This window comes from Trichechus manatus, unplaced genomic scaffold (genome assembly GCF_000243295.1).
Source record: "Trichechus manatus latirostris isolate Lorelei unplaced genomic scaffold, TriManLat1.0 scaffold00026, whole genome shotgun sequence".
Lineage (NCBI taxonomy): Eukaryota > Metazoa > Chordata > Mammalia > Sirenia > Trichechidae > Trichechus > Trichechus manatus.
In genome coordinates, this window is record NW_004443962.1 from 19,677,486 (window position 1) to 19,691,166 (window position 13,681).

General features: G+C 39.5%; 1 protein-coding gene across 13 annotated transcripts in view; it reads left to right on the forward strand.

Moving 5' to 3' along the window:
• Positions 1-12,958, forward strand: part of ZBTB20 (zinc finger and BTB domain containing 20) — a 920,614-nt gene extending 907,656 nt beyond the window's left edge. For all 13 annotated transcript variants that reach the window (XM_023728689.1, XM_023728690.1, XM_023728687.1 and 10 more), the window contains one exon: positions 11,618-12,958. In XM_023728689.1, coding sequence (XP_023584457.1) covers positions 11,618-12,039 — 422 coding nt within the window. In that variant the 3' untranslated portion in view covers positions 12,040-12,958. The remainder of the gene's footprint in view (positions 1-11,617) is intronic.
• The last annotated feature ends 723 nt before the right edge of the window (positions 12,959-13,681 follow it).

Sequence of the window (13,681 nt, forward strand, 5' to 3'; positions counted from 1 at the left end):
GATTGTTAGCTTCCTTTGTTGTTACCTTAATATTTACCCTTATTTTTCTAAGTTTATACCATTCTTTTATTTCTTTATATTGCCTTGACTTCCTCTCCATATGAAAGATCTAAGACTGTATTTTTTAGTCCCTCTTTTTTGTTTTAATGTTGTCAGCTTTTACATATTTGATGTCTCTCTTTCCCTATTTTCAGCATTTTAGCTTAGATTTATTGTTGTGACTTCCCTATCTGGGTTGATATCTGGTTGCTTTGTTCTGTGTTCTACTCTTGGGTTGTTATCTGATGTTATTGATTTTCTAACTGGAGGACTCCATTAATATTTCCTATAATTTTGGTTTTGTTTTTACAGATTCCCTAAAATTCTTTTTATCTGGAAATGCCCTAATTTTGCCATCATATTTGAGAGACAGTTTTGCTGGATATATAATTCTTGGCTGGCAGTTTTTTTCCTTCAAGGCTTTATATTTGTCTTCCCATTGCCTTCTTGCCTGCATAGTTTCTGCTGAGTAGTCCAACCTTAGTCTTATTGACTCTCCTTTTTTACATGACTTTTTGTTTATCCCTAGCCACTCTTAAAATTCTCCCTTTATCTTTGGTTTTGGCAAGTTTGACTATAGTATGTCTTGGTGACTTTCTTTTGGGATCTACCTTGTGTGGGGTTCGATGAGCATCTTGGATAGATATCCTCTCATCTTTCAGGATATCAGGGAAGTTTTCTGCCACAAATCTTCTATATTTTCTCTCTGTATTTTCTGTTATCCCCACCTGTTCTGGGATTCCAATCACTCATAGGTTATTCCTCTTGATAGAATCCCACATAATTCTTAGGGTGTCTTCATTTTTTTTTCATTTTTTTATCTGATTTTTCCTCAAGTAAGTGGGTGTCAAGTGCTTTATCTTCAGTCTCACTAATTCTGACTTCAGTTGCCTCAATTCTGCTTCTATGACTTTCTACTGAGTTGTCTGATTCTGAAATTTTATTGTTAATCTTCTGGATTTCTGATTGCTGTCTCTCTATGGATTTTTGAAGCCTATTAAATTTGTCATTCTGCCTTCTATAATCTTCTTAAGTTCCTCTGTTGCTTTGTCTGTGTGTTCCTTGGTTTGTTCTGCATTTTGCATGAGCTCCTTCCTGATCTCTTGAAGAGTTGTGTACATTAATCTTTTGTATTCTACCTCCAGTAATTCCAAGAAGTTCTCTTCCTCTGGAGGATTTCTTGATTCTTTATTTTGGAAGCTTGCTGAAGCCATCATGGTCTGCCTCCTTATGTGATTTGATATTGACTGTTGTCTCTGAGCCATCAATAAGTTATTATATTTATTTTATGTTTGCTCACTGTGTCCTACCCTTTTATTTTGTTTTGTTTTTATATGCCCAAATAGGCTGCTCATGTGAGCTAGTTTGATTATTGGCACCTTTGAAGCTCTAACGCCCTGTCACCAGGTGGTTAGATCTGTTATTAGGTATGTGAGCCCAGGAGTCCGTTTACTTTTCTTGTATGGATTCAGCTCAGGTGTCCAGATAGTCAGTCACCAAGTGTGTGGTGCAGGCTCTCACCTACAGTCCTTGGCAGTCAGGGGTGATTGGAGCAGGCACAGGTATCTGGCTGCAGTAGGGGGTCACTCGCTAAGCAAGGCAGGGGGCTGAGGGCTGCCCCTGAGCGTCTGGGAGAAAAGAATATCCCTGTTCCCTAGAGTGCATAGGTGGGTGGGATTTTTGCAGCTTGACTATGGGCACCCAGTGCTGTTGGCTATAAGGATTAGGAGGCACTACTTATGCTTGGACCCCTGTCGCAGATGTCTAGGTGGCATGTGTGGAGCCACCAGTCCTCAGGCCCCTGATGTGTGTAGGTGAGGACCTTGCTGAATGGGCAGAGCGGTATCAAATGTCACAAACCTGCTACTCCTCCATGTAGCTGTTACAGTGAAGTTAGACTTCAGCTGTATACCCTGTTGTACTGTGCTAATGAAGGCCTATGCTGTTGAAATGGGCCCACATAGGTCTATGCAGGGGTGAAAGACATTCAAAGTCTGTGGACCCTTATGCCTGTGCCTTGGCAAAGGAGTTGTGATTGCCCTGAGTTCCCAGCTTAGGGGAGCTGGCAGATTATTTTTTCCTATTTCTTAGTTTGTTTCCTCTCCAAGGCTGGGAGAATGGCTCAAGGCTGGTGGCAGGTCCTACTTCCAGCCCAGGGGACACAGCAATCACTGAAGCCAGCCTGGGACATGGTGCAGAGCAGGGAGGGAGCAGGTAAATGGGAGAGAGGTTCTTCCCAAACAAGGTGTTTTTTGATCCGTGCAGTAGGTTAAATGCAGGTACTTATCTTTTGCTGATAGGGTGCCGCTTTTTGCTGGCTCTGGGGGCCCGCGCAGACTCTTCACCACTCTGTCTCTCCCAATGTGGAAAACACGTCCCAAACACCGCTGCTTGCCTCATGGTGCACATCAGCCAATCTGGCCCACAGGGCACCAGCTCCCACCCAGTCAGGCCTGGAAACTCCTTGCTGTTTCTGAACCGTCTCTTCCTCCCCCTGCCACTCAGTCCAATTCCTCAACTTTGCCTTTGATGTTCAGGGCTCCTAGATTGTCATATATAATCGATTCACTTGTTTTTTGGGGTCTGTGTTGTAAGAGGGACCACTGGAAGTGTCTGACTACTCTTCCATCTTGGCTCCGCCTCTCAGTGGGTCTTAAAGATGATAATTCTCAAGGCTCCAAATAAACATAATGATTCACTACTGAATTTAGAAAGAAAATCAGGTAGTAGTGAGTCGCTATGTTTATTGGGGGTAAATATATACATTAATAACTTCAGCTCAGTCAAGGGAAATTTTCCATGTGGTATGGGTATCATCATTATTAGATGCTTTAATTAGATAATAATATTTTTTATTTATGTAGCAATTCATGGTTTAAAGAGTACTCTCACATATATTATGTCATTTCATCATCTGAATAGTTGTCTTACAATCAAATTAAGGATTAGAGGGAAAAATAGATCATTTGTAGAAGTGTCTCCTTAGCCAAAGCTTGCATTGTTGATCTTGGATTAATAAACATGTCTGACTTTCCCCTTCTGTACATCATTTGTAATAGATGCATTGTATCAAATTCACAGAGTGCATTAGATTATGTATTGAAATAAGCCTCTAAATTTATCATATAAAATTTTCAGTGTAGTATCAAAAATTGTCTTTTCCATCCACAAATACATTTCTCCAATGCAGGATTCTCTGGTAAATCCAAATAACTAGATTTGCCCATGGGAAAACCAGCAGTGGGTTTGCACATTTAGACATCATAGATTCGAAAGCTAGAAGTAAAGTCATTTTATAAATTTGAGTTGTGCTCCTAGTGTGGTCTTCAGATCTCTACTAAACTATGAAGGTCCTCAATAAACTGTGTATTGGTGTGTATAATATGGCCACATCTGAAAACCAATTAATAATGTACATATGTCGCTCAAGCACCTCATTTAAAAGAAGCAACACTTTTCACTCACCCCGTAATTATTTGGCAGTGGCTGTTTGGAGGGACCATCTGTCTGTTGAGACTTTTGTGCAGCTGAAAGGGTCCGTAACTAACAAAGTTTAAGAACAATTGGTCCAGATCTTCAAAAGGAAAACCACCTGAGCACATGGAAGTAATCCAGGTCCTAGATTCACTATGGTGCATGTTTCCAAACAAAGTGCTTTCCAATTTTTGGGGAAAATTTTTTTTTTTAAGTGGGACCTCACAACTTTCCGCTAGCACAGCAGAGTCCTTAACTGTTAGGACATGTTTGAAAGCAAGAGAATTAGAGAAAAAGCAAAGATAACAGAAACCATCCAGTCATACAGCAAAGCAGGGCTCCTCCATTGCCCACACAAGAGAAAAAAAAAATAAAATAAAATAAAAATAAAGGAATAGAAATGGAAAGGAAATATGGAGGATGTAAGAAGATTACACCGTGGAGTCAAAGCAAGCAATAAAGAAAATTCAAAGATAACCCTGGAGTAAACCAAAACTCAAACCCATTGCCGTGGAGTCAATTCTGACTCATAGTGATCAATATGGTCCCCATACCAGCCGGTGCAAGTTAATGGACCCCACCCCAGACCTCCTGAATCAGACTCTGGGTCTGTAGCCTAGATGATTTAACAAATCCTCCAGGTGATTCTGATGCACATGCTAAAGTGAGAGTCATTCCCCTAGAGGGTCGAGCCTGGGTGGTTAGGAGGGCTATAGCATCAGGTTTCTTTTGTTACATAACCTTGTTCTCTAAAATTCCACTAATAAGACTATGTGTCTGGAAATAGGAAGTCAGAGTTACAGATAATAGCTTGATTTTATAGTGTATAAATTATATATGGAAGCAAATCTCTTACATGAGAGGTGAGCCAAGTCTTTCAAACATTGTAGGTACACCTAACGGCACATAGCAATACTAGCTTGTATTATCATTGTACGCCTTCCCACTAGAATGTAAACTCTGTCAGAGCAGAAACAGTTACACACTTACACACATACACATATATATGTAGATACCTTATGCTTCAATGCACCCAGCATAGTACCTTGTACATAATAGACATTCAATAAATACCTGATGAGTGAATGAACCAAATCCTTCTCTGATGATGTCTGATCACTTCCAGAAGGATGAAAGATTTATTTCCATAGAGTTGTTTATTTTATGACATACCTTCACAAAAATAGTACAAAAATACATATTTGCATATTTTTATATTAAGTATTTTCTCTATGAATACAAACATGTTTTAAATACCATGTTCTAATTTGCTCTAACCTTGCTCTGTGTAACAAAATAGCACACATAATATGAAAAATGACCAGGATGACATTGACAGTATTTACTCCCCTCTAGTTGTAGGGTGGACAGATTTAGCAAACAAAAATACAGGATGCCCAGTTAAATTTTAATTTCATATAGACAACAAATATATTTTTAGTATGTGTCCCATGCAATATTTGGGGCATAAATATACTAAAAAAAAAATTCATTGTTTATATGAAATTCAAATTTAACTGGGTGTTCTATACTTTATCTAACAAATCTATCAAGTTGCAACGTTCTTCTAAAACTCATCTTAGGACTTTTTGCTTTAAAATCTGTAGATGAATACAGGTTAGCGTATGTATCTACCTAACAAATGTTTGTTGAATGAGTTACTAAATGAATGTTCAAAAATATAGGCATGCTTTCCAGAAGAATTTAATTCAAGGGCTTTTACATAAACGTACAGTGTCAGCAAGACTGTTAAGGGTCTTTGTCTTTTTCTTTTGATAGAGATATATTGTACAACTATCTGTGTTACACTTGTGTTTTCTTCACCAAGAACTGTGGATATTTTGGCCTTATTCTGGATCATATTATTAACAGTCCACTGCTGATGACTGTTTTTAGCCTACTGGTATCCTCTGAACATATGATAATTTTGTTACTTTGAGAAGCTCAGCTATTTCGACTATGAATTCAATGCCAATAGATATAATAACAATAGCATCACAATGTCAATAATAGAGTGGAAACAGTGAGATCAAGATAATAATGTGATCATCCTCTGTTAGCATGGGCCGATAATTATATCAAGCCAGTTGCTTAATGGAACAAGCATGAAGTTTGTAGTAAGAAAGCCTTGGTTTTACTACTTGCTAACTGAGTGACTTAAGGTAAATTCTAAAACCAATCTGAGCCTCAGTTTTTTGTGATGTAAGTTGCAGCGCTGAGAATCAAGTAACATAATTTATGTGAAAGCACTTAACTATAAATGCTATAAAATTAGCAAAAATATTCAGGAACATTGATGTTATATAGAACACCTGTGTTATGTATATATGTTATGTTATATACGTTATAGTAGCATCATACATTTTGCAGCATAATCCAGAAAGCAAGATACTGTTAACAGGGGAGGGGGAACATAATCTGGTTGGGAGTATATCATACTCTCAGCTATTACTGACTTGATGGGTGACCTAAAGGATGTTCCTGCACCTCTCTAATTGGAGATAACTTTTTCTGGGGATGTTAATGTCTGTCCCACTCATAAAGTTGTAAGAAAAGTCAGGTAATGTAGATGAAGTTCCCTAAAATCTTCAAAATCTTGTTTAACATAAAAATATTTTAGTTGTCACTGGAGCCACAGATATTTTGTGAATGCAGTGTGTCCCCCATAGGCAATCCCTCCTAGCCAGCCTTACAATCCAGGCTGGCACCAGAATAGCACCCAGGAGCTGGGAAGAAGGGTTTTCAGGCAATTACACCAACTGTATCTCATGTATGGGCCCTCCTTTTACCAGACTTCTCTGGGTGGAGAGCAAACTCATAGAGCTCCATATTACTCTATCTGCATACACTTCTATTGTTGACACTGAAGTTTTCACATTTTCTGCTCCAGTCTTGATGTTTTACCCGTTCAGAGGACCTACGATTTCAAGAAACCCTTCTGCTCTTCTTGTCAGTGGCCACCTTTCCCTATTCGTGCTCTCCTCTTCCTTGCTTGCCTGCTGTCTCACCAAGCACCAGTTTTGGTTTTCTGACCCCTCACTGTACCCCCTCAAAGTTTTCCAAGGAGCAGGGTGTGCGCTAGAGCAGATGATTGGGAGACAGCGAGACTGGAAAAAAGTGCTTCTGAAAAGCATTCACATAGCAGCATTCACTGATCTTCCTGCAGCCCAGGAGAAGCCTGGTAAGAATGAGAAAGAATAGGAAGAGTAAGTGGGTTCTTGCTGAGTCCCCAGTACAGAGGTGCCTGTTCGGAATGGGGTGACTCAGCCCATCCAGATGGCTTTACTTGAGGTCCATGAACTCTGGGCAGAAACCTCTGCACCTACTAACCTAAACAGTGTCTTTCTTCATCTTTGCTTTTTTTCACTTGTCCGTCATAGCAGAGTATTAGTCATGGGTCTGTGAGAAGGAGTTGGAAAGTGGTTCTTTAGAGAGCAGGCATCAAAAAATGGAGAAAAGTATATATGTTCACCATCACCTCCCCTTGGAATTGTATAGGAGACTGCCTCCCCCTTCACTACCTCCTCTCTTCATTTGCTTTTTGCTTTCTTTGCCTCCAGTGCTCAATGGCTGCTTGCTAGGAAATAGTCTGTCCATGGTATTTGATGACATTTTATTCATGATACCACTTCTTGCCATTGTTGTTGTTGTGTGCCAGTCAAGTTGATCCTGACTCACCGTGACCCTATAGGACAAAGTAGAACTGCCCCACAAAGTTTCCTAGGCTGTAATCATTATGGAAGCAAATTGCCAGGTCTTTTCTCCCACAGAGAGGCTGGTGGATTCCAACCACAGACCTTTCGGTTAGCAGCCAAGCACTTAACCATTGCGCCACCAGGGTTCTTTCTCTTGCCATTAGCATATGTAATTGATAGTAGATTATACCCTTAACTCTGAAATATTAATCTTTAATATAATCACTCACTTTATTGATTATATGAAACAATTAAAAAAAAAAAATCCTGGGTTGACCTCTTCATGCCATTTCTCAGTTTCATCTATCATCAGTTTCTTTGTGCTGAAGGGAACAGTTTAATTCTCCTAAAAGTGAGCACATATTCTCTGCTGGACACTGTGCTAAGTGTTTTATCTCTTTAATTTTCAAAACACCTTATGGAGGTGGGTACTTACTGTGTTGTTCTCAAGTTATAGATAAAGAAACCAAGGCTTAAAGAAGATAAGTAAGCTGCATGAATCATTCAGCCAATTCATACCTGACTCATTGCATCTGTACAGCCCCGAGATGGAACATTCTAAAGTAAAGGGTCTTATTTGATCTCTCCTCCTCACATGATAGTTCAGATGTCTGTTTTGTAATTTGTGTCTCTTTCTAACGGGGATCAGACTTGCCGTTTCCTGGTCATAGTCTCGAACATGGAAATCCAACCACTACCACTCAACTTCACTTTTCCTTTCTGCGTTTAGAGAGCCACGACCATCTCATAAATAACGTTGAAAGCCCCTTGGGGATCTTTATAGTACAATGCAGGGAAATCACGGGGGGAAATTAGCATTTCTGCTGAATGATATTGTTTCAAAGCTATACATATAGAAATAAAAACTCTAGACACCAAGTAATCTGAAAATACACCCCATTTAGTAAGACAAGCTCCTGAAATGCTTACAATCCACTGTCATAGCACCTTAATAATTATAGAGAGCACCTTCCTTTAAGGAGCTCCCAAGTGCTTTGCAAACATTTTTCCTCACTAATTATCATACCATTTTTCTGTGGCAGGGAAGGGAACAGGATAATTTGTCCTATTTAAAATGTGGGACTGCTGATGCATCCAGTGATTAAGTAAGTTGCCCTCTGGTTACGTGGTGGCAGGGCCAGAAGCAGCGTCCTCAGGGTTTGTGGGCCACAGCCATCGACCACTGAATCTGCAGGGGCTGTGGCATAACTCTTCCCTTACAGAAGGGGAAAGGAACCCAGTGAGATGAAAACACTTAAAAAGTCCAGGGTCACAGAGATAATTAGTGGCAGAACCAATACTACCTGCATACAAATAACAGACATATATATCCAACGGAGGAAAAGGATGACAACTGTGAGTAATCAATTTATAGTAGACTTGTTTAATTGCTGCATTTTGTGTTTGGGTATGAAAGCAAAAAGGCTTCATCAGCGACCTTGCCTAGAGGGAAAACACACTCTAAAAAAGTGAAAATTTCCAACAGCAAGAATATTTTAACACAGACAAAGTTTCAGCTTTCTAGTAGCCAAAATACTGTCTGGAACTTGACACATTTCCCATTAAAGATGATAGGTGAACATGTTTTAAAAGATAGTTGGCCATCCCATCATAGCCTGTATGAACTGTACCGAAAGCATGATGATGGCAAAGACCAGCTGAATTCCAAGCGTGTTTACAGCTGACAGAAATGTTCCAACTAAGCGTAACATATCTGGACTGTCACGGTGCTCTCAGGGAATCTCTCATTTCAAAAATGTTTACCTCTGTGAACACTATGCATAGACTGAACTCCGTAGCAAACTAGGAGTGTTTGCAATGAGATTTCCAGAAATTATTCCCTTTTAGTCTAAAAGTGAAATTTTTCTCTCTTACCCTTTGAGCCTATGGAACCTACTGTCCCATAAGTGAGAATGAAGAGAAAGAAAACCAGAGAAGAGTTGAGATGAGAGGGGGCTAGGTCAAATTATTTATGAACAACTAAAGGAAAAAAGTTTAAAAATCAGTGAAGCTGATTCAGAAATTTGTGGAGTAATTCCTGAATGAAACAGCCATTTATTATGATTGTGGGCTTAAAACATATCCTTTTATGTTTGCAAACACAAAGAAAAGGTTTTCGGATGAGATAAAGATTCATAAAACAGATCACGAACGTAAATCTCTTAACACTGAGTCTGGCACATGGGAAGCACTCAGTGGTGGTGATTTTCATTGCTGTGTTACCATAACACATCAAACCTCTTCTGTTTCATAATGGAAAAAAATTGGAAACAGTCAGGCATATATTTTAAATAGAAGTTAATTTGAATTTAAGAAGTGGGTTTCCTACCCTAGTGCGTATTTCAGGTGTTGAAATATTACCTGGGGGAGTTAGAGAGGTTTGGGGTTTTAGTTCGGGTCATGGAAGAGCACATGGATGGGCTTTCTTCTCTGAGGTGAGTGCCTACATTGGGTAGCCAGTACTGGGGTGGAAGAGATGGACCAAACACAAAATGCAGCAATTAAACAAGTCTTTAAGTAAATATCAAATGAAATGTCACAGGCCCATTGACGTACAGAAGACTACACCATGTCATCATTCAGTGACTGAATATTCTTACTTACTTGACTTTTTTTTTTTTTTTTTAGATAATATTTTATTGTGTTTTTGGTGAAAGTTTACGCAGCATATTAGGTTCCCATTCAACATTTCTGCACAAATTGTTCAGTGACATTGGTTACATTCTTCACAATTCATGAAAATTCTCATTATTTCCATTCTGAACGTTCCATTTCCAGTAATCTAGATTTCCTGCACCCTTACCTTCTCATCTTTTTGTTGTTTTCTAAAGTAATTGTTGACCTTTTGGTTTCATATAGATGATTTTTTAAAGGAGCTCAGTCCTCATGGGTGACATTCTTTATTTTGTGAGCCAATCTGTTTTGTAGCTCAAAGGTGACCCCAGGAGATAGTTTCAGTTCAAGGTTTAGAGGGTATCTCAGGCAGTAGTCTTAGGGAGTCCTCTAGTCTCAACCGGTCCAGTAAAACTGAACTTTTTAAGAATTTGAGGTTCTATTCCACATTCTTCTCCCATTCTGTCAGGATCCATCTATTATGACCCTGATCAGAGCAATCAGTAGTGGTAGCTGGACACCATTTAGTTCTTCTGGTCTCAGGGTAGATGAGGTCATGGTTTGTGTAGACAGTTTGTTCTGTAGACTAGCTTCTTCTCTGTGTCTTGTGTTTCCTTCTATCACTTTAGTTCTGGATAAGTAGAGTCTAGTACTTGTATTACTTTATCATTTTTAACAAGCTTGATTTCTTAGTTTCAAAGCCGACAGCAAACTATAGAAGTAAACTGAGGAGAATGAAGGGCTTCTGCTACCAGCCCGAGAGCAAAGAAAGAGACAGGAAAACTATTTTAAAAATTGACCCAAGAGTTCAAGCATGTGGGACTATTTAGCTGGAGGGTTGCGGGGGTAGGGACAAATATCCTTGTAATAAGAATACCATGCAAGTATGCTCACACCACTCCTGGTAGTCTGCAAAGTGATTTCAATATGTGTTTCATGTCAACACCTGCTCAGTGAGGTAAGTTGGGTTGTATTCCTCAGAGTCATGTGGTGATTTGTCAGAGTTGCTTGCAGTGTGTTGGTGCCTGGATTTGAACAGGACCATTTGACTTTTATATCATCACATTTCTACCACCTACTCAACCTCCGCACCTAACAAGGCCAATCTGCAGCTCAGTACAGCCAATATGGAATAGCCAATTAATTGTTAAGTTACATTTTAGGAAGATTTCTGTTCAAAATAGTTAAAATTGAAAGCATAGCTCTTCAGAATGACTTATTCCTGTGTGAGCCATATTTTCCATACCTACAATCAGGACATGGGTGCTTTTACTACACAGTATACTGAAAGTAGGGACTGTCTTCAAAGAGCAAAGCTTCATGACCACTGTCCTTAGTTTCCAAAGATTCTAGAGAGTCCCATGCCCCAAAGATCTTTCCTCTTTCTTATTTCTTATATTCGTTTGATACTGTTAATGTGAAACACATAGCTAAATCCCCTAATGTTGGCACTGTAAATGACTCCCCTAAGTAGCCCTCCCTTTTTTCCACAGAATAGCCTTTGAAGACTTTTAGTGGGGAATACCTTGGAACTTTCTAAGAGAGCTATTTTCTGGCATGGGAAAATGGAAAACTCTAGACTGTCCTGGCATCACTTTAAAGCAAGATCTGAACATGAGGGGCCAGGAAGGACTGGATCTTTCCAATAAAAGATGATCCATTAACCTACCAGATTTTATTTTTTTTAATTTTTTGTTTTGTTTTTGTTTTTTGTTGTCTTGTTTTTCTGTCCCTCATTCTCCCTCCCTTGCTATGTCTTGCTCTGTCCTGCTTGCTGTCTCTTCCCACATCAACAGGTGAGAAGCCCCACCAATGCAGCATCTGTTGGCGTTCCTTCTCCTTAAAGGATTACCTTATCAAGCACATGGTGACACACACAGGAGTGAGGGCGTACCAGTGTAGCATCTGCAACAAGCGCTTCACCCAGAAGAGCTCCCTCAACGTGCACATGCGTCTCCACCGAGGGGAGAAATCCTATGAGTGCTACATCTGCAAAAAGAAGTTCTCCCACAAGACCCTCCTGGAGCGACACGTGGCCCTGCACAGTGCCAGCAATGGAACGCCTCCAGCGGGCACACCCCCAGCAGCCCACGCTGGTCCCCCAGGTGTGGTGGCCTGCACAGAGGGGACCACTTACGTCTGCTCCGTCTGTCCAGCAAAGTTTGACCAAATCGAGCAGTTCAACGACCACATGAGGATGCATGTGTCTGACGGATAAGTAGTATCTTTCTCTCTTTCTTATGAACAGAACAAAACAACAAAAAGAAACAAACAAACAAAAAAAAGCTATGGCACTAGAATTTAAGAAATGTTTTGGTTTTGTTTTTACTTTCTGTTTTTGTTTTTGTTTTGTTTCATTTTGTACTACATGAAGAACTGTTTTTTGCCTGCTGGTACATTACATTTCTGGAGGCTAGGGGGAACAATTTGTTTTCCCAGTCTCCCTCGGATGGTGGCCTTAAGGCCTGGTAGTGCTTCAAGAGGTCCACTGGTTGGATCTCTAGCTACTGGCCTCTAAATACAACCCTTCTTTACAAAAAAATCTTTAAAAAAAAAAGTAAAAAAAAAATTTTTTTTTTCACTTGTGAAGAGCACTACAAAAATATATAACAAAATTTAAAAGGCCTACTGTCTTTAAGTACACCGCTTGCAGTGTTTCAGTGGACATTTTCACAATTCTGGCCGCTTGGACTTCACAGGAACCAGGTAAAACTGTGGAATATCACTTCTGGTTGAAAACCCAGAGGAAAGGCCCTGCTGTTTTCCACCAACCACGCTGTCTGATTTCATAAAAGGGCTGTGGGGGTGGGAAGGGTTGTGGGTGCGGTAGTGTGGGAAAGGCGAATGGCAGGCTTCTCTCCCAGATTCTGCTCGCGTCCACACCCCCGGGCCTGCCTCCTCAGTATCCCCCCCTTACAGCAGAAGCCAGGAAGACTTGAACAAGCAACAAGCAACAGTGGCTATCGTATTTATTCAGTGTCTTCGCTGAGGCTCAGCCTCAGCACAATCAAGAGGGACTTTCATGAAAGGCAGGAATGCAGCTAAAACAAAGATATCAGAGGTTTGCACCTACGTTTCTAGGTACAAGAGAAAGATTATTTCCAACAATCTTTGCAAAAAAAAAAAAAAAAAAAAAAGGTCAGGATATATTCTTGTGGAAGAGAAAAAGAAAGAAATGGAGGGTGGGGGGGATTAAAAAAAGTTCTTGAGGCTTTTTTAATTCAAAATTTTATAGAGGGGCAAAAGTGATGTTTACCAGATAGAATGCTGATTTTTTTAATATATTTACAACAGTATTTGTGTAAAAAAAAAACAAAAAAAGTGAGATTGTTAAAAGTAACTTTTTTTTTTTTTCGTTTTGGTTTTTGCATACACTGCCACCAATCCCTTCTCTTTTATTTTATTTCACACACATATACATATATTTTTTGGTAAGTCAAGACTGTTAAGGTTAGCGATACTGCTTCCAGATAGAGAGAATAAGAGGCAACTAGAGTTATATTTGAAAGAGAGGAAGGATATTTTCTTCATATTTTTTTTAATTTTTCTTAATTTTTATTATTTTAAGTATTGCCTGGGTTGATAAGGGCCTCCAGTGGCCCGCCATCCCTGCTGTAATTTGAACTGCTGCTTTGTATTTTGATATGTAGTTCTTTGACTTTTAGCAAGCTTAAGTTGCTCCACTGAATTTTTTTTTTTTTCAACTGATCCATCTAGAATTTCTTTTCATCAGAGGGACTTTATCTTTCAGAAACAGATTTCTTGCTTCTCCAAAAGTTCATTGAGATCTTATGATTCTATAATTTCTATTAACTGTACTCTTTTCTTTGATGAAACACTAGTAGTAGTCTACAGGTCTT